Source organism: Cibotium barometz, chromosome 7 (assembly GCF_041138505.1).
Source record: "Cibotium barometz isolate CiBa-2024 chromosome 7, ASM4113850v1, whole genome shotgun sequence".
In the NCBI taxonomy this organism is placed as follows: Eukaryota; Viridiplantae; Streptophyta; class Polypodiopsida; order Cyatheales; family Cibotiaceae; genus Cibotium; species Cibotium barometz.
Window position 1 is genome coordinate 41,133,020 of NC_141052.1, and position 20,697 is coordinate 41,153,716.

Genomic DNA, 20,697 nt, shown 5'->3' on the forward strand with positions numbered 1-20,697 from the left:
TGCTTAATGATTTGTATCATTAAATCAAAATGGCCAATAAAATCAAGGACTAGTTAAGCCCTCTTACTTTAATGTATAGCAACCTTGAGGTAAAGCATGCTTGCTTAATGATTTGTATCATTAAATCAAAATGGCCAATAAAATCAAGGACTAGTTAATGCTTGTTTTGCTAAAAAAGTCGGCCAATAAAATCAAGGACTAGTTAATGCTTGTTTTGCTAAAAAAGTCGGGATTACTGCAGAGGAATTCGGTGTCACACGTGAATTGCGATATGCGAAGGCATGCTTCAAAGTGGAGGTATATATGTCCTTCAGCTACGTCTCTGTATGTGTGAGATGCTGTAAGTGATCATTTTTCTGCCTAGAGATTATAAAGTGAGGTTAAGGTAGTTATAGATGGTGATTAAGAAAGGTAGTTATGAATGGTGATTAAGAATGGGTTAGTGATTAAGAACGGAAGAGTATGATTAAGATAGTGATTCAAGAAAGGGAGGCTAAGATTTTTTTCTAGCCTTGGGCTTGGTGTGGAGTTTCACCATGCAAAGAGAATATTGTGACCAAGGGTTGGATCTCCTCGGGAACCCAAGTTTTCAAACACCATTTGCAGACAGATATTGGTTTTCTACATCAGAATCTGCTTAAGATTGAAATTCCTAGCTTTGTGTACAGAGCAGAAAATTTGTTTTGATAAGGCAGGATGAACCCACCTCAGTTAGTGGAACTGAAACCTTTACAAAGGTATAAAGCATCTATTGTAGTGAGTCCACTATCTTTGGGCATCCCATAAATGTCCAGCTTTTTCTTTTTTCACCGACTGGCCTTAGGCCCAAGATTCTCCCATAGTTATGGTGAAAGCCCAAGATTCTCCCATAGTTATCATTTTTCATCGCCTGAAGGCGCATTTCGCGCTTTTGTCCGCTGGTAAGTGATGCCGCCGAAAGAGCACCTAGTGGGAGTTTTAACCCATTCCGGTCCCAAGACAAACATCTCACCACTTGAGCTACCACCTCTACCCTACTAGAGCTATGTCTTGAGGAAGCACAAGAAGAAGAAGAAGAAACTTTTATATTATTCAAAAAACGTGTGTACGATGCTCCTTATGGGAGATCAATAAGCTAGAAATAGTCTAGCTTCTGTTTTTGTCAAAAATATCCTAAAAGAGAGGCATGAGACTATGGTTCAACCATTTAATATCCAGTTTATCCAACAAAGCTTATGTCTTGGCTGGCTGATAAGAGAGAGGGAGAGAGTATATTAACGTCTACAAAAGACCAAACAATCTATGGGACCAAGCATGTTACAATGAAAGTAATTGAATCATGCAACAACTAACTCTCTAGACGAATCAACCACATGAAAGAGATACAAAACTACAAGGTTAGCCTTGTAGTGGCTGAAGCATGTCGTATGATAAAACTTGCACATCTCATGTACAAATCCTCCAACTGGGTAAAAATGGGGGTCAATGTGTAGCCCCTACATTTGTGACCTTATACAGACTGTGTATCAGAATCTTGGGATGGCTAGGTTTTTACAATAAAGCCAGAAGATAAACAGGAGAGCATTATCTAGGTCCCTTGAGAGAGGATAGCATCGGGCCCAAGGTTGATGGGTGCTTCATGCCTTCACCAACTAATAAGCGTAAGGTTGTCAAGTGGTGTCAGGAGGCTTTCGCTAAGTGGATTCAAGTTTGAAATCGCGCACACATTGGTGGGTCTAGGAATGGCTTAATAGTCTTGACTCTAGAGACTCTAAGTCATGATGCTTGTTTTCACATACTTTTTTGTACAACTCTAGTGGTATGGGATGCCAGAGTGTATTCCCATACAGCATGAGGAGAGAGTTCCTTGTGCTACGGACCACACATGGCTTAGGCATCTTCAACGGGATGCCCGTTGGCCTTCTTCCGGAGCTCACATGCTTCCCACATGGCGGAGGCTTGAGTACAGTGGATAACTTGATGGGATCTCTGGCTTTAGCCACATCCATACCCGCCCCCCTTGTAGCCGACCATGCCTATCTCTCCTTTAGCCTTAGCTTTTCCCGACCATCCTCACCGCCACCACCACCACCACCCATCTTCCCACTACACCTAGATTCACTTCCACCATGGGTGGCCAAATGGTGACATCCCCTTGGCTTCTAAACAATTGACCTCAAGTGAAAAACCTCCAAATATGCCTGAAGAAGTTGTGGGTAATCTTTGAAGCATAGTCACAGGGGACGTAGGGGACGGGAGGATGGGACGTGGGGATGCCGTGTCGGGACGTGGTAGGAACAGGGACGGTCGGACGCCCCCCTAGAGGCGTCCCTCACAAGGGACGGGGATGGATCTAGGTAGGGATGGTGTGGGGGACAGTCAAGTGACCGTTGGGCAGCCCACCTATCAGTTTTATGACCGTTGCGGGACGTCCTCTTGGGGGCCTTTTTGGGCCATAGTTCAAGGCCTTTGGCCCATAGTCACAAGGGCCATAGTGGCCCTCCTTTTGCCCCTCTTGCCCCTCTTGCCTCTTGGGCCTCAACCTATCCTCACCTCCCTCTTGAGTCTTGGGGGCCCTTATCCTAGGACCTATCCTCACCTCCCTCTTGCCTCAACCTCCAATGCCCATGCTGTAACTCGCGGCGGTGAGTGCCCGGGGGACTAGGGCCTTTGACACACTTGTTGATACCATCAATGCATATTAAAACATTTAAACATGGCCATAGCCTTAACACATATCCATCATCACTTTGCATAAAACATAAAGCTGGACAAAACATCCACAAATGCTGCAAATGGATGTGAGGATTATGTTGTTAATCCTGCATATTGTGTACTAATTACTACTTAAGTAATTAACTTAGAACAAGAACCTTCAGGAGAACACTTGAGACAAGATTGAATTGACTTGTTGTTATTAAACTGAGTACAATAGGTCTCTTATATAGGAGATGAAGAGACACATTTGAAAAGGCATGTCCTTTGATGAAAGGACATGACCTTAGACGAAAGGGTACAACTTTTAGGCTAAGGGATGTGTCTAGTCAATGTAGAGGCACAACCATTCACTAAGGGATACAACCATTCGTCGAAGAGATGTGGCTATTCGATGAAGAGGTACATCCTTTGACGAAGAGTCGCAACCAGTCGAGGGTAGGGGTTCCCTTTGGCTGGTAACTCTTTGCATCTGCAACAGTAATCAGCAATGAAGAGAGAATCTGATATATAAACACGTCACAATCGTGACATTCCCTCCCATTTAAAATAAAACCCAAGGGTAGTTGTTGAGACTCTGGAAGAAGGGAAATGATTGAATTGCTTCTGCATCCAAAGCTCTAGCTGCTAGATCCCATGTCATGGCATTATTGTTGACCATAACAATCTTGTATATACCAAACTGAATATTAACTGTATCTGCAACTTGTCTCATCTTTACCGAAAGTATGAGAATCATATCTGGAACTCTTTTGTTAACATCATTGGTAACTTCGAGCTTTGTCCAAGAAAAGATTGAATCTTTATCTGCTTCAAGTGAAACTATTGGTAAATTATCTGATTGTGTCACCACGCTTTCCGGCTGAGAGGTGACAACCACCTGTTGGATGTCTGAAAGGGATTCCACTGATTTTTCTGGAACACAAAAGTCTTGAAGTGTTGTCGTAGATGAAGAAGAAATATCTTCCATATGCTTTTCTTTGCTTAGAAAGTTGTTCTCGGGACAAGTTATGTCCAAAGATTCATTTGCACCACTGAAGGTAAGGACTGGAGTCTTCATTTTTGAAGAATCATCATTCACCATGGCGTCCGGTATCTGGTCAGAGGCAAAGACTCCGTTTTGCACGGGCGGTGACGAGGCTATTGCTTCTGCCTGGGTCACGGCAAGAAAAGGGATTGTGGACATTGTATTTGTCACACATGTACCAGAATCTTCTGAATCTTCAGCTTTCTCAGCAGGTATTAAGGCTTCCAATGTAGAAGGGGGAGGTTGAGGTTTTTTGCGCCTCTTAGACCTCCCAAGGATCCTCTTGCACAACGTGAGAATGAGTAAGTCTTCAACACTGCCACCAAGAGCTTGCAAGGACTTGAATGTAGGGCATTGCTCGCGAGGGGAAACTTGTCCAACGTCGCGGCGCTCACGACCGAGTACTTGACTAGGGTCGGACACACGTGCCACTAAGTAAGCCCATCTTGATATGGCGGATTTCTTTCCAAGATGTGATCCTTTGGAAGCTTCATGTTGCTGCTTCTGTTGCTGATGATTCCAATAAGAAGTTGGTTGCTTAGAACTGTAACATTTCCAAGAATATCCATGCTGAGGCTTGCGTTGCTCGCACGAAGATACTTTGTGTCTGCTTGTCTCTGAATAACCATGCTTAGGGTGTGAGAATTTTTGTTGAGAAACATGTTGAAGCTCATCGATACGAGCTTTTGGTTGTTGATGGAACATGGCTTCAAACCGCTGGAATGCAGCTTGTTGCTGTGCATTTTGCTGCTCCAAGGATTTGTGTATAGCCGTCAATATGGAGACCATCTCTTGATCATAACAGTGTTCACTGCATCTACCCGACACTCAGATAATCCTGGGGCAAATGTGATGCCTGTGGTGCAGGAACTGGAACTAGTGCGGGAACTGGTTCGGGGAATCGGGGATAATGATCACCTCTGGCTCAGACATGGGTGAATCCGGGATGACAATAATCTCCTGTGAAGGGAGAGGATTCGCCGGCAGTTCGTCTTTGGGAACCTCGTCTACATACGAGAGATACGGAACGGGCACATCGAAAACTTCGTCTGCCATTGCTCGCGCAAGATGGTACTTGCAAATGGGCCAGCGCTGGAGGAGAGAGAGCGAACCTGGGAAGTGGCTGACAGAATTCGTAGATGAAGCCACATGCTGCCGTTGGCCCCCTTTTTTTTTTTTTAAAATGCGCTGGAGGCTGGCCGTTGTGTTCGCCTTTTTTTTTTAATCGCAGGTCGCTGGCTGGCCGTCGAGTTCTCCTGCTTTTTTTATTTTTTTAATGTGTGCGCTGCTGCTCCTCGCTGGCGGTTTCCTTGCGTGCGCTGGCGCTCGCCGTTAGGTGCTGGCTGCCGGTCGCTTCACGTGGCTGGTGAAGCCACGTGTAATAAGGCTTAATATAAGCCTTAAGTTATAAGGCTTTTGGTTTTTTTTAAAATATATGAAACGTCACGTTTTAAAAGAAAACGTGAAGAGGCAAGATCGAAGGGTGGCGACCCTGCGTGGAGAGAAATGCAGCCCGAAAAGATGCGATGAGGGCCTCCAGTAGAACACAGGCATACTACAAGCACTTTGATGTGAGTTTCTGCTTCTCTGCTTCTCTGCTTCCCATCGTTTTTTTTTTGATAGAAAATTGGGAAAATGCTTAATCAAGCAAAATTGGAAAAATTGGGTAGAATTAAATAGGGCATTCTCTCCTGCTCTTCCATTCAACACTTGCTACACCCAATTTTAGGGTTTGGGCGGGTTGATTTTAGGGTTAGGGTTTGGGCATCTCACAGGGCGGAAAAAAAGGTTTGCTGCTTGTTTACATTACTACGAGCAAGGATTCACGCCAAGTCCACCATCGCTCTGCTTCTTCCATACAACACCGAAAGGAGAGGTGGATGAGGGAGTGCCGCGGAGAGGGTGAGGGCTTCACAACCCACGGGTAGGAAAAAATTTGCTCTGATACCACTGTGAGGATTATGTTGTTAATCCTACATATTGTGTACTAATTACTACTTAAGTAATTAACTTAGAACAAGAACCTTCAGGAGAACACTTGAGACAAGATTGAATCGACTTGTTGTTATTAAACTGAGTACAATAGGTCTCTTATATAGGAGATGAAGAGACACATTTGAAAAGGCATGTCCTTTGATGAAAGGACATGACCTTAGACGAAAGGGTACAACTTTTAGGCTAAGGGATGTGTCTAGTCGATGTAGAGGCACAACCATTCACTAAGGGATACAACCATTCGTCGAAGAGATGTGGCTATTCGATGAAGAGGTACATCCTTTGACGAAGAGTCGCAACCAGTCGAGGGTAGGGGTTCCCTTTGGCTGGTAACTCTTTGCATCTGCAACAATAATCAGCAATGAAGAGAGAATCTGATATATAAACACGTCACAATCGTGACAATGGAGCTTGAACGTGTGACACCGCATAGAGGCCGGAATGGGCCGACCCCCCCCTTGGAGTATTTTATTACCCAAGGAGAATAATATCATGTACAAGCTTTGAGGGCCTTACTCTCCCCACGGGAGATGCCGGATTATCCATATACAAATGCCATAACATAGCCCAACACGAGGCAACCAAGCCGGAACATAGGCTGTAGAAATGCCGAGCCAACAATATAATCCATATACCTCCGTGTGGGTACTGATTCTTCCCCAAAACCACGGGTCTTCATGCAGTAGAGAGGGTACAGCAAGTACAAATCTCCATTCAGCCGGTACAACAGGTACAATGGCTGGTACAGCTGATACAGTGGCTGGTACAGCAGGTACAACAAGTACAGAAGCTGGTACAGCCGGTACAATGGGTGGTACAGCAAGTACAGAAGCTGGTACAGCCAGTACAAGGGTGGTACAGCAAGTACAGAAGTTGGTACAGCCAGTACAGTGGCTGGCACAGCAGGTACAGTGGCTGGCACAGCTGGTACGGTGGTTGGTACAGCAGGTACGGTGGCTGGTACAGCAGGTACAGCAAGTACAAATGCTGGTACAACAAGTACAATGGCTAGAAATCATAATAAATGATTAAATACCCTTGCCTTCAGTATTTCTTCGCGATGGAAGCCTCCAAAACAGTCCCCAACAGCCGGTATTCTTCATGGGCAGCCTTCAAGAGAGAGAGAAAGAGAGTAGCCATCATTAGGGCAGCCTGTAACGGTGGTAGAGGCTAGTGTGGAGCAAGAGAGCCTCCATTAATGAAGAGAGAGGGCTCCAATTTATAGATTTGGGCCTCCCATGAGCTAAAATGGCAAGAGAAGGTTATGATGACAAGTGGAGAGCCACACAATAGCTGAAGTGACAAGTGTGAGGCCACTTGTCTCACTTTGATCCTTTTTCTAACAAGTGTCAGGCCACTTGTCTCACTTTGGTCCACTTTCTTGCCACATGTCCCAATCTAAGAGATGGGTCCTTCCATAATCTTTACCTCTAAAAATATCCCAACTGGTAGACATTCTATCATAGGCACTTTGCCAACTCTTGGTATCTACTCAATTCCAGATGTAATGACGCGAACAGAATTTCCATCGGAGTCGGGCCAAAAATAGCAACTCTCCTAAATTTTAGGAGTGTGGTCCTTTGTATTCTAGGATAATCCTCCATTCCCAAAGCTTGTACTTTCCAAATATTTAAGCATCCTGGAGTCCACCAGACCCCTTTCAGACTGGAAATGTCCAGGCTGGTGACATCCTCCCTAGCTTCTTTAAAGTTGTCCGCAACTTTAATCTTCAAGCCATATATTCAAGATATAATCATGTCCCATCGATTGGGCGAGACGAGACAGTCTCAAAATTCCAATATAACTGAAGAATCCATGTCCCAAAGAAATGGGCGAGACTAAATAAGTCTCCATAATACCAATATCAATATCATGTCCCCAGATAAATGGGCGAGACAAAAACAGTCCCATAAGTCCAGATATCATAATCATGTCCCAAGATAAATGGGTGAGACAAAACAGTCCCATAAGTCCAGATATCATAATCCATGTCCCAAGATAAATGGGCGAGACAAAACAGTCCCATAAATCCAGATATCATAATCCATGTCCCAAGTAAATGGGCGAGACAAAACAGTCCCATAAGTCCAGATATCATAATCCATGTCCCAAGATAAATGGGCGAGACAAATCAGTCCCATAAGTCCAGATATCATAATCCATGTCCCAAGTAAATGGGCGAGACAAAACAGTCCCATAAGTCCAGATATCATAATCCATGTCCCAAGTAAATGGACGAGACAAAACAGTCCCATAAGCCAGATATCATAATCCATGTCCCAAGTAAATGGGCGAGACAAAATAAGTCTCCTGCCAACAAGACATCGGTCCACATGACCCTTGGCATAGACATAAGTCCCGTCATGTCCACTTTACCACTTGCACTCTGTGTTGGTACTCTGACCACACACCTTGGATGAGAGGTGGGCTCAAGTAACAAGATAAAACAATCACTCGCAGGCATAGATAACCTGGAGTTCCATAAGCATTTCTGCTACTTGAAAATATTCCGCCTGCCATCATAACACACCATGTGTGCATGGCCGGAATCCACACGGGCACCGCCCGAAAGTCCACATATGTCGTGCCATGTCCTTGGACTCATATGCATCCACTCATATGATCCATACACATGCCCAGGTATAATACATACATGCATCCGCATGTTTCTAGGCCTGACACGCATCCGCATGTCCCTAGAATATAGGGGTTTGTGACATTCCCCCCGGCTTCTAATCAGTTGACCGCAACTGAAAAGCCTCCAGATAGGCCTCATTCCCCCCGGCTTTTCAGTTGACCGCAACTGAAAAGCCTCCAGATAGGCCTCATCCACTCTGTGCTAACCACGCACCTTGGAGTAGAGGTGGACTTTATCCATAAAAGCATCATATCCATGAGAGATCCAAAGATTACTTCTCTATAAACTCGGACAGATTCGTCCATAGAAATTGCCTGTTAAGCCCAATATCTATATAGGGGTTTGTGACATTCCCCCCGGCTTCTAATCAGTTGACCGCAACTGAAAAGCCTCCAGATAGGCCTCATACACTCTGTGCTAACCACACACCTTGGAGTAGAGGTGGACTTTATCCATAAAAGCATCATATCCATGAGAGATCCAAAGATTTCTTCTTTATAAACTCGGACAGATTCGTCCATAGAAATTGCCTGTTAAGCCCAATATCTATATAAATCTCGTCCAAGAAAGAAATCTCCATAGATATATTCCATCCCAATAAAGGAAGCCATGAAAAGAATTCATCCCATTAAAGGGAACCATAAACAATGTTTCCCTGAACCATCTCAAGGCAAACAACAACACCTTTCTCCTTGCATAGCTATACAAGGGTTAGTGAACATCAAAAACACTTCATAGCAAAAGCACTAACTTTGCAAACTCAAAGTATACTTAGCTTTTCTTTGCCAGGTTTGTCATGAAGCCAAAAGAAATATCTCGTCACCATATCCTTCAGATATCCTGAGATATATCTCCATATAGCTTGCCTGTAAGCTTGATAATATAATCCACAATATCCATATGGAAAGAGTGCTAAACGTGTGCACATAAAGCCAACTCCATACTTCCAAGATAAATTTTGTGAATTCATAAATCCTTAGACCAAGCTGTCTATTGCTCATGCTCTTGCTTCATAGGCTCTGAAGTGGCTGGCCATGCTTAATAGCAATGATGGTAAGTGTGGTCCCCACTCGAGATCTTTTCTCTTCCTTATTGATAGAAGGAAGCCTCCACTTCCAAGAAAGCCTATGCTCTGATACCAATGTAACTCGCGGCGGTGAGTGCCCGGGGGACTAGGGCCTTTGACACACTTGTTGATACCATCAATGCATATTAAAACATTTAAATATGGCCACAGCCTTAACACATATCCATCATCACTTTGCATAAAACATAAAGTTGGACAAAACATCCACAAATGCTGCAAATGGAGCTTGAACGTGTGACACCGCATAGAGGCCGGAATGGGCCGACCCCCCCCCCTTGGAGTATTTTATTACCCAAGGAGAATAATATCATGTACAAGCTTTGAGGGCCTTACTCTCCCCACGGGAGATGCCGGATTATCCATATACAAATGCCATAACACAGCCCAACACGAGGCAACCAAGCAGAAACATAGGTTGTAGAAATGCCGAGCCAACAATATAATCCATATACCTCCGTGTGGGTACTGATTCTTCCCCAAAACCACGGGTCTTCATGCAATAGAGAGGGTACAGCAAGTACAAATCTCCATTCAGCCGGTACAAGAGGTACAATGGCTGGTACAGCCGATACAGTGGTTGGTACAGCTGGTACGGTGGCTGGTACAGCAGGTACAACAAGTACAGAAGCTGGTACAGCTGGTACAAGGGTGGTACAGCAAGTACAAAAGCTGGTACAGCCAGTACAAGGGCTGGTACAGCAGGTACAGTGGCTGGCACAGTAGGTACGATAGCTGGTACAGCAGGTACAGCAAGTACAAATGCTGGTATAGCAAGTACAATGGCTAGAAATCATAATAAATGATTAAATACCCTTGCCTTCAGTATTTCTTCGCGATGGAAGCCTCCAAAACAGTCCCCAACAGCCGGTATTCTTCATGGGCAGCCTTCAAGAGAGAGAGAAAGAGAGTAGCCATCATTAGGGCAGCCTGTAACGGTGGTAGAGGCTAGTGTGGAGCAAGAGAGCCTCCATTAATGAAGAGAGAGGGCTCCAATTTATAGATTTGGGCCTCCCATGAGCTAAAATGGCAAGAGAAGGTTAAGATGACAAGTGGAGAGCCACACAATAGCTGAAGTGACAAGTGTGAGGCCACTTGTCTCACTTTGATCCTTTTTCTAACAAGTGTCAGGCCACTTGTCTCACTTTGGTCCACTTTCTTGCCACATGTCCCAATCTAAGAGATGGGTCCTTCCATAATCTTTACCTCTAAAAATATCCCAACTGGTAGACATTCTGTCATAGGCACTTTGCCAACTCTTGGTATCTGCTCAATTCCAGATGTAATGACGCGAACAGAATTTCCATCGGAGTCGGGCCAAAAATAGCAACTCTCCTAAATTTTAGGAGTGTGGTCCTTTGTATTCTAGGATAATCCCCCATTCCCAAAGCTTGTACTTTCCAAATATTTAAGCATCTTGGAGTCCACCAGACCCCTTTCAGACTGGGAAATGTCCAGGTTGGTGACACATGCCACATGTGTCCCTAATGCCACCTCCCTCTTGCCTCTAGCCTCTCCCTATTGCCTTGCCTCTTCAAGACTCTTGCCTCTCCCTCTTTCCTATCTATATGAGAACAAGCACACACACGCACTTCTTCACACACACACCTTCAAGCCTTCAAGCCTCTAGAGTCGAGGAAGTTAAAGTCTCATTGCTTATTGCTCAAGCTTCAAGCCACACACACACACACTTCCTCCAAGCTCACACACATAAGCGGTGGTCAAGGCCCAAGGACCAAGCCTCTCACACAAGCATTCTCTCCCTCAAGCCTCTTCCAACCTCCAAGCCTCAACTTTCAAGCCTCAAGGACCAAGTGGCAAACGGCAAGCCCCTTGCCAAGTTCCAAGTTCCAAGTTCCAAGCGGCAACCCTCTGTTAGCAGTCATCTCCTGTCTGTACATTACACTAGGGCCTTTGTTGTGGGTGTGCCCACCCATTTTAGGTGTTCCCCATTTTTCCTCACTTTCCATGTATTTTTCCATTTTTTCTGGGTGTGGGAGGGCTGTCGGCTGTTGTCACATGTACTCTGCACTGTAGTGCATGGTGACAAATTGTCTCATCATAAGTAGTGCAACATTTGTACCGTATTAGTTCCATTTAGGATGATATTTGTCGTACGCTGTGACCCCATTGTAATCCTCAGTCCAGGATAAGTCAGGAACGAGCTACGTAGGTCATTCTCAGCCATAGTCAGTCAGTCAGTCATGCTAAGTCAGTCAGTCAGTCTAAGTCCCTTAACCCACTTAAAGAGACGCATTCATGCATATACAGTCAGTAGAAACCTTAGGGTTTGCATTAGAAAGCATCCTGCATATTGCACAGCATTCATGCATAGCATCTAGACCATTGCAAGAACCCCAAATAGCATCCAGGATTTATCTAGGATTTTTTTGGTATTTTTCCCAGCATTTTTAGCATTTTATACATCATTTAGACATTTTATTTGGACATGTGCAATCGGCCGGCACTGTAGCCAGCTGACTGGCACATCTTGTCCATATAAATAGAGGCTTTGCATAATCATTTAGTCATTCATCATATTCAGCAAGAGAGCCATCAAGCGCTTGTCATCCTCAGCTTCAGGAGCCTAGGCGATTGCAGTTTCAGCCGTCTCTCTTCAACGTTTGTCTCCTACAGCTCTAGGCGCCTCAAACTCATGAGCATTCAGCCATCCACATCAGTAAAACGCAACAGTTCAGCATTCAGCCTTCAGTCCATCTTGCGTTTTCTGCATCCATACAGTTTTCAGCATTCATCCATTCATCGTTTTGCTCCAGCCACTTGGTGAAGGTAAAACGCAGCATTTACATTCATTTACAGCATTCATATACAGTCTGGAATAGTCCCAAACAGCCCCTCTCTTACCCCTAGCTTTGCATCCCTCCCTCATTCCCTTGGGAAGAGTGCATAGGCTTGAGATTGGACATCTTTGGTGCTTCTACAGCAGTGCACAGTTCAGCCCAACACTTGGTCTTCAAAGGTCTTGCGTTTGGCTTATCGTCAGTCTCTTTAAAGATAATAAAGCAAATACTATCTCGGTAACGGGATAGGGGGCCCTTCAGTGGGTAATTCGGGACCCCATACGGTGTACAGTTCTCATCTCTTTCTCTCATATCTCTCTAAAGTTTGAAGTATTAAAGTGGATTGCTAAAGTCGCGAAACTCAGGATACAGAAGACGGTGTGAGCATTTGTGTGACAGGATCCTCCAATACGAAGACTTCCGCTGCATGTTACATTGGTATCAGATTCAGCTTGTCCACACACACCGTATCCTAGCGTGAGGGCATCCTTGGATGGTTAGATTGCGTTCTGACACGACCACCGACTTCAGCATCATGTCCACAGAGGAGAGTACTCATCAGCCGGAAGACGTCTCCCCCGAAGGAGGCCTTGCTCTTCCGTCTACCGCAGACACCATAGCTCTTCTTAGAGCTTAGAACCAGCTGCTTATGGAGCGTCTCCAACTCTTGGAGGCAGCAGGAGCACGTCCTCCTCTGCCTCCAGCAGCACCCGACTACATCTCCCTCTTCTTTCAGATGGAGCAACAAAGGAGAGAAGATGAGGCCCGAAGGAGAGAAGAAAAAGCAGAAACAGAAGCTAGAAAGCAACAAGAAAAAGCAGAAAGATGGGACTATGAGGAAGCCCAACGCAAGATCGACGAAGACCGGCGTCAGGCTGAACTCGCTGCTTGGGAGTACCAACGAGAGCTCGATCGAGAACGTATGTTACTCGAGCAGCAAAGGAAAAAGGAGGCCATCCATCTTAGATACTAGCACCTCTCTTCAGCATTCCCAACCTTAGGTGCCACCAGCCAACAGTCCGCAGCATCAACTACCGTCATTCGAAGTCAACCTAATTTCAATAAGTATGATGGTAAGTGTGATCATTTAGCAGTAAATCAGTTTATTCATCAATTTATTGCTCATTTTCCATTAGCTAGGATCATAGATCCTCAGGATAGAGTCCACGTAGCGGCTCCCCATCTCACTGGTGAGGCAGTCACTTGGTGATAGCATTGGTATAATCTCTATACAGACCAGACCACAGGGGTCACAGCTTTTAGCTGGGATACCTTTGTCCATGACCTAAAGACCAGATTTCTCTCGCCCCAGTACATGACCGGTCTGGCATATGAGTTCTATGGACTCAGACAGAATGGATCCCCAATGCTTTAGTTTTTCGGAAAGGTTATTACTTTAGCACAGCAGTTGGGGTTATTTGCGCAGGCCAAGATAGAGCAATTCATTCGTGGATTGGATCCTAACATTTGGTTCACTGTTCGTAACTTTGAACCCAGTACATATGACCAGGCTTTGACTTTCGCTCAGAATGAAGAAATGAAGATGAACGGAGGCAAGCCCAAGCAGTCATCATAGTCCAGTACCAAACCCCAACTAGGGAAGGGTAATTCGTTTTCTAAAGACACTAAGACAGACAACAGTCCTAGCTCTAGTTCAGGGGGTAAGGAACCCAAGCCTAAGAAGACCCCTGAGGAAAAGGCTAAAGCAGGCATCACTGGAGGCTATCTTCCTCCAGAGGAGCAAAGACATTATCATTCAGAAAACTGATGTTTTTTCTGTCATACCATTGGGCATGGTAAGAAGGATTGTCCAAAAAGGCAAGCGGAGCAAGCCTCCAAAGAGCCTTCTGCCACAGTTGCCACAGTATCCCCCCGCTCCTCTAGACCCGCCTGCTACCACCAATGCGGTTCAGATCTTACCTTCTATGCATCCCATGCCATCCGTGGTACTTGATGCTAAGCAGGAGGGTGAGGCTACAACCACACAGAAAAGCTTGATCCGAGCTTATGGCTCTACCAAGGGCCACCAGTTCATAATCCTTTTTGACATGGGCAGTTCTGAGGACGCCATCTCTCCCCAATTGGCTACCAACATGAGCTGTACCTTAGTGCCCTATCATTTGGAGATAGACGGGTTTACACCTGGTCTCCGCACCCACATATCTCAACAGGCACAACAATTTTCTTTTCAAGTTCAAAAGACCTCATTCCAACGAGATTTCATTGTCTCTCCTCTTTTGGGATGTGACATGATCTTAGGAATCCAGTGGTTTCGTCAGTATGAACCTATTTCCAATTGGGGACAGGACACCTTTATTAGCTCTAAAGGTTTTCCTGAGCCTGTTATGATTCGGGGAGATGGGAGCATTCTTGGCATTCCTATGATTTCTCATCTCCAGGCTCGACGAGCTATCCGCAAGGGAGTAGCAGGAGCATTGATTTATGCTCAGACAGCTTCTATCTCATCGATAACCGCTGTCTCATCTTCTTCAGTCCCTCAGTTGGTAGATCTCCTTTCTCATTCGGACATTTTTAAGGATGATCTCCCATCCAGTATCCCACCCTCTCATCTTGTGGATCATCATATCGATTTGGTTCCTAGGACAGAACCTCCTAGCAAGTTTCCCTCGTCTTTCCAAGACTTTCAAGGGCAAGCTAGAACAGCAGTCAGTTCTCACACATTTGAATCCTGTTCCTTATGGACGTATTTTCACAGTCGTCACATACCACTAAGCACTTAAGTGACTCCCGACGATGCCAAGTGCCTAGTGGAGTGATCAGCACACTAGACAGGGTCAGCTCTTCCACCAGGTTGCAGGAATGATCAAGTACATCCCTGGTCAGCATAACCTAGTAGCAGATGTTCTTAGTAGAAAGACCAGCCTCCAGCCCAGTCAAGAGTCTACCATTCTCAACATCCTTGGAAAAGACTTAAATAGCATAGAAGATCAGTATGTCGATTTCGCAGAGTTTGGTACTCAACCCAGTTTGGCCCTCAAATTTGAGCTTGGCCATTATTCAGTTCACAGATAGGCAAGTAAGTTTAGACGAGATATCCACTTCAAGGAAGGGGATTGGGTCTATCTACGTATCATGAAACAAAGATTGAAACAAGTGGGCAAACATTGGCCCAAGCTTTCATTCCGTAGTTTTGGCCCTTTTCCAATAGTTAAGAAGTTAAGTGATGTCTCCATGAAGTTAAAGTTGCCTACCAATTGGATAATGCATGATGTTTTCCATGTTTCTTGCCTAAAACCATATGTTGGTCCAGAAGTGTTTAATGTTTCAGATGAACAGCAGCCAGACGTGGTAGAAGAAGCAGAAGTCATTGAGCGCGAGCAGATCCTTCTTTATCGTTGGAAGCATGGTTCCGATCGACGGATACGTCAGTTCTATACGAAATTCCGAGATCGAGGTACCCACGAAGCCGTATGGCTAGACGAGGAGTTCTTTCAAGAGTACCTCTAGTTGTTGGCGGACTACTTGGAAGCCATGAACCTGCCGCCAAGCTCAGCAGGAGGGAATGTCACATGCACTTTGCACTGTAGTGCATGGTGACAAACTGGCTCATCATCAACAGTGCAACATTTGTACAGTATTAGTTCTATTTAGGATGATATTTGTCGCACGCCGTGACCCCATTGTAATCCTCAGTCCAGGATAAGTTAGGCATGAGCTACGTAGGTCATTCTCAGCCATAGTTAGTCAGTCTAAGTCCCTTAACCCACTTAAAGAGACGCATTCATGCATATACTGTCAGTAGAAGCCTTAAGGTTTGCATTAGAAAGCATCCTGCATATTGCACAGCATTCATGCATAGCATCTAGACCATTGCAGGAACCCTAGATAGCATCCAAGATTTATCTAGGATTTTTCTGGTTCTTTTCCCAGTGTTTTATACATCATTTAGACATTTTATTTAGACATGTGCAGTCGGCCAGCACTGTAGCCAGCCGACTGGCACATCTTGTCCATATAAATAGAGGCTTTGCATAATCATTTAGTCATTCGTCATATTCAGCAAGAGAGCCATCAAGCACTTGTCATCCTCAGCTTCAGGAGCCTAGGCGATTGCAGTTTCAGCCATCTCTCTTCAGCGTTTGTCTCCTACAGCCCTAGGCGCCTCAAACGCATGAGCATTCAGCCATCTACATCAGTAAAACGCAGCAATTCAGCATTCAGCCTTCAGTCCATCTTGCGTTTTCTGCATCCATACAGTTTTCAGCATTCATCCATTCATCGTTTTGCTCCAGCCACTTGGTGAAGGTAAAACACAGCATTTACATTCATTTACAGCATTCATATACAGTCTAGAATAGTCCCAAACAGCCCCTCTCTCAGACCTAGCTTTGCATCCCTCCCTCATTCCATTGGGAAGAGTGCATAGGCTCGAGATTGGATATCTTTGGTGCTTCTACAACAGCGCACAGTTCAGCCCAACACTTGGTCTTCAGAGGTCTTGCGTTTGGCTTATCGTCAGTCACACCGTCAGTCTCTTTAAAGATAATAAAGCAAATACTATCTCGGTAACGGGATAGGGGGCCCTTCAGTGGGTAATTCAGGACCCCCCATACGGTGTACAGTTCTCATCTCTCTATCTTATATCTCTCTAAAGTTTGAAGTATTAAAGTGGATTGCTAAAGTCACGAAACTCAGGATAAAGAAGACGGTGTGAGCATTTGTGTGACAGGATCCTCCAATACGAAGACTTCCATTGCATGTTACAGCTGTCATCTTCTGTTGGCCGATTGGTGGAGTTACTACCCAACCTGGTTCAGTACTGGCCGACTGAGATTTTGCTGGCCGACTGTGTTTTTTACTGGTCGTGAGCATGTCTGGCTGCTGTCGTCCTGTTCGGCTGGCTGACGAGCAGCCTGAGGCCATATAAAATGGCCCCTGCCCCCCACACTTGTTTTTGTACCATTACTGAGATTGTCTAGTGTATATATAGAGTTTATAGAGCTTCTCTCTCCCCCTCTCATGTGCTTTTTGCTCTCTACAACAGTTGTCTTCATTTCCGCTGTGCATTCTGACATGGTATCAAAGCCCCAAGTGGATTGAAGCTTGGAGACAATGGGACCTTGAGGGTTTGCTGATTTGAGGTGCTGATTGGAGATTGCTTGGGCTGTTCAGGACTTGGAGATCGGGTAGAAGGCGGCCATCACCGTTGGACAACCACCTTGCATACTATTTGCAGCCTCTTCATTTTTTTCCCACCCACCCTCCCTTCACAAGACCTTGTGAACCCTTGAAATGGCAGACTTGCTTGAGATGGCTGAGAAGCATGTGAAGATCCCTACACTCCCCACGTTCCCGGTGGACTGACAGTTGGACGGGAACAACTACGGCATATTGAAGGTAATGATGGAGTCTCTTTTGGAGTCTTATGACTTGGCTGATTTCATTATAGTTGGTGTTCCACGGCCGGAGTTGGAAGACGGGGAGTTACCCTCTATACGAAAAGAACGGGAGGCTCAAGCAATGCCCGAGTGCATTCTTTCATCTTCCTTAATTGCACACCACAGGTGATTAATCATATAAAGCATATGACGCTGGCCAGAGGGATTTGGCAGCATTTGGCTTCTCTGTATAATAGAGTATCTCCCATGAAGCGGATCTCCTTGGAAGTGTAGATGCGGGTGATGAATCCTACAAAGTCTTCGACGATGCAGGAGCACATCAACAAGTTGCAGGCTCTTCAGTAGGAGGTTCTTCAGGTTGGGAAAGAGATATCTTCAGAGGACATGGTCATCACGTTGTTGTCGCATTTTCCCTCTCAGTATTCAGCATTTTACTCCTCTTTGATCAGCACCATCAGGTGGGAGGAGCTTGTGCCTAGGATCTTGGACCAGGAAGAGCGTTTTACGAACCCTCCACAGGACGGAGGTTCTAAGGCCTTGATTGGCTAGCGGTTGAAAGGCCGTAACAACAACAACAATAAGGGCAAAGGAAAGTCTTCTGAGAAGAAGCCCGATTCAGACGGTGAGAAACTGAAGGCCGAGCGGACCTGTAACGATTGTGGCGAGAAAGGTCACTATTGGAGAAAGTGTCCTAAGCAGAATACCGGGAAGAGTGCCGATTCTCCAGCTTCAGCTCTGCAAAGACTCCAACCTTTGTGCACTTGGAGATTTTGGACACAGATGCTTCATCTTCTTCGAGCGAGGAGGCAGTTGGCGTCACTGCCAGGGATACTCGGGAGTGGATTCTTGACAATGGTGCTCCCAGGCACATGACTCCTTCTCGTGAGTTCTTACAGGAACTTAAACGGCAGTTAGGTCGCATTTTCATTGGCGACAATTCCACCATGCCGATTCATAGTGAGGGCAAGATGGAGATCATTCCCGATGGCAGAGGGGGGAAGCATTCCTCTCGTGTTCTTTACGTCCCCGTACTTGGTTTTCATCTATTGTCAGTGCATGAGGTTTGCACGATTGGCTTCCGGGTGGAGTTTGAGGAGCATTCTGTTGCTCTACGGGATAGAGAAACAGGCCAGGGTGTATGGGAAGGCAGAGTGTAGAACGGTATCTACAAGCTCCTGGCATTCTCCTCTCTGACATGCACTCAAATCGGTGACTTGTGGCACTTCCGTTGTTGCGGTGGGCTTTCTGGGACGAGATGGTGGATGGCTTGCCAGATGTTGGCAACAGGCAAGGACGCTCTAGTTCTTGCATTCGTGGTAAGCAGCACAGGGAATCTTTTCCGAAGTAGGTTTCTAGGTGGGGTTCGAAACCTTTGGAGTTGGTACACACTGAATTGTGTGGACCTATACAGACCCCATCCTTGGGAGGTTCTTTGTATTTTATGTTGCTTGATGATTGTAGCAGATTCACATGGGTTTATTTCCTTTCCAAGAAGGACCAAGCTTTTGCTCAGTTCAAGGAGTGGCATGTGATGGTGGAGAAAGAGTCTCGATTGAGAATCGGGCTGACAAAGGAGAGTTTTCTTCCAATGCGTTTGTGCGGAACATGGCATCAAGCGGGAGCTGGCCAATACAGGTTCGCCTTCAGAGAATGGAGTGGTTGAGCGAAAGAACCGGATTGTGGTGGAGATGGCGAGGACGATGTTGGAGCTGCGTGATCTTCCTCGTCCACTTTGGGAAGAGGTTGTGGCTATGGCTGTCCATATCCTCAACCGATCTCCAATGACTTCAGTACCAAAGATGACTCCATTAGAGGCTTATTTTGACAGGAAACCAGATGTCTCCCATTTCCGTGTGTTTGGGAGTTGTAACATGCGGAAGCTTCGGAGAGGATCGGTAACTTCAATTGTCAAATCCCCACGGATCCCCTCGTGATCGATCTTGGTTCGAACTCGAAACCTGCAAACAAACGAACAATCAAACAAGCAAGGGGGTGCAGGCCTGACTCACCTCCCAACCTTGACAGCCGTGGGCGAGCCCACAGTCTTGGCTGTCCCCACCGAGCCACGAGCTGAGCTAACTAGGATGACGTACCGACCAATCTCCTCCTCGCGACGTCCCATACCGCCATGAAGCTGCCCTCGCAGGCCTCGAGATTGCTGCCAGCCTCGGCTGCATAAAGCAGGTGCACGTCTGCACTAGATCCAGGCTCCAAGACCATAGAGCTCTCACAAACTCGCGAGACTCTCTCCATACAATAACTAACCTTGGCCACCCTTTTATAGGCTCTTGGCCGGTCATCGGGCGTCCACACTTGGCCACCCGTCCATCCATACTTGGGTGCCCGCCCGTTAGTATTTCCCTAACTCAGCTCGTCAATCAGCCTGCCTAGTTCTAAGCTTCCCCAAGCCTCGAAACTAGTCTTGCATGCGTATAGCACACGGTAGATACCCACTGTGCACATGACATACTCCCCTTCCTCTAAGAGCTCACTCCTGAGCTCACTAAAAAGCCAGGGTAATCTCTCTGAAGAGAAGTCAATGTCTCCCATGTAGCATCCTCCTCAATACGATCCTTCCACTTGATCTTGTATTCCGTGATAAGCGTATGACGCAATCTTCTTTCACGAAATCCAAGAATCTTTTCAGGCTCGTGCGGAACATATGTCATGTCCTGGACATCTATAATTTCTTGAGGAGTAACTAACTGATGTGCTCCACCCAGTACTTCTACTTGGGTGCCCGCCCGTTAGTATTTCCCTAACTCAGCTCGTCAATCAGCCTGCCTAGTTCCAAGCTTCCCGAAGCCTCGAAACTAGTCTTGCATGCATATAGCACACGGTAGATACCCACTGTGCACATGACATCAATGCTCAGAAATCAGCACTCTTTTCGCGACGGAATTAACACACAAACTGAATGAAGATGTGCAGAAAATAGAGAGAGATGGAGAGGACACAGTATTGGGTCCCAAATACCCTCTGTAGGGCCCCCGCCATGGATGGTGTATCTGCTTTATTAGAATGATGTAAATCTGAAAAGAAAATACAGAAATCTTGACCTTTCTTGGCTGAGAAATCTCTGCCCTTGACCTGCAGGC

The 20,697-nt window shown here is 45.8% G+C and overlaps 1 protein-coding gene across 7 annotated transcripts in view; it reads left to right on the plus strand.

The window, feature by feature from the left end:
- LOC147637020 (transcription factor bHLH140-like) overlaps positions 1–20,697 on the plus strand; it is a 54,414-nt gene that overhangs the window by 45 nt on the left and 33,672 nt on the right. For 3 of the 7 annotated variants that reach the window (XM_086800634.1, XM_086800629.1, XM_086800632.1), the window contains exon 1: positions 181–297. In XM_086800634.1, coding sequence (XP_086656760.1) covers positions 206–297 — 92 coding nt within the window. In that variant the 5' untranslated portion in view covers positions 181–205. Of the gene's footprint in view, positions 1–171; positions 298–319; positions 341–20,697 lie in introns of those variants that run through there. The other 4 variants (XM_086800631.1, XM_086800635.1, XM_086800636.1 and 1 more) reach the window with 3 other exon arrangements.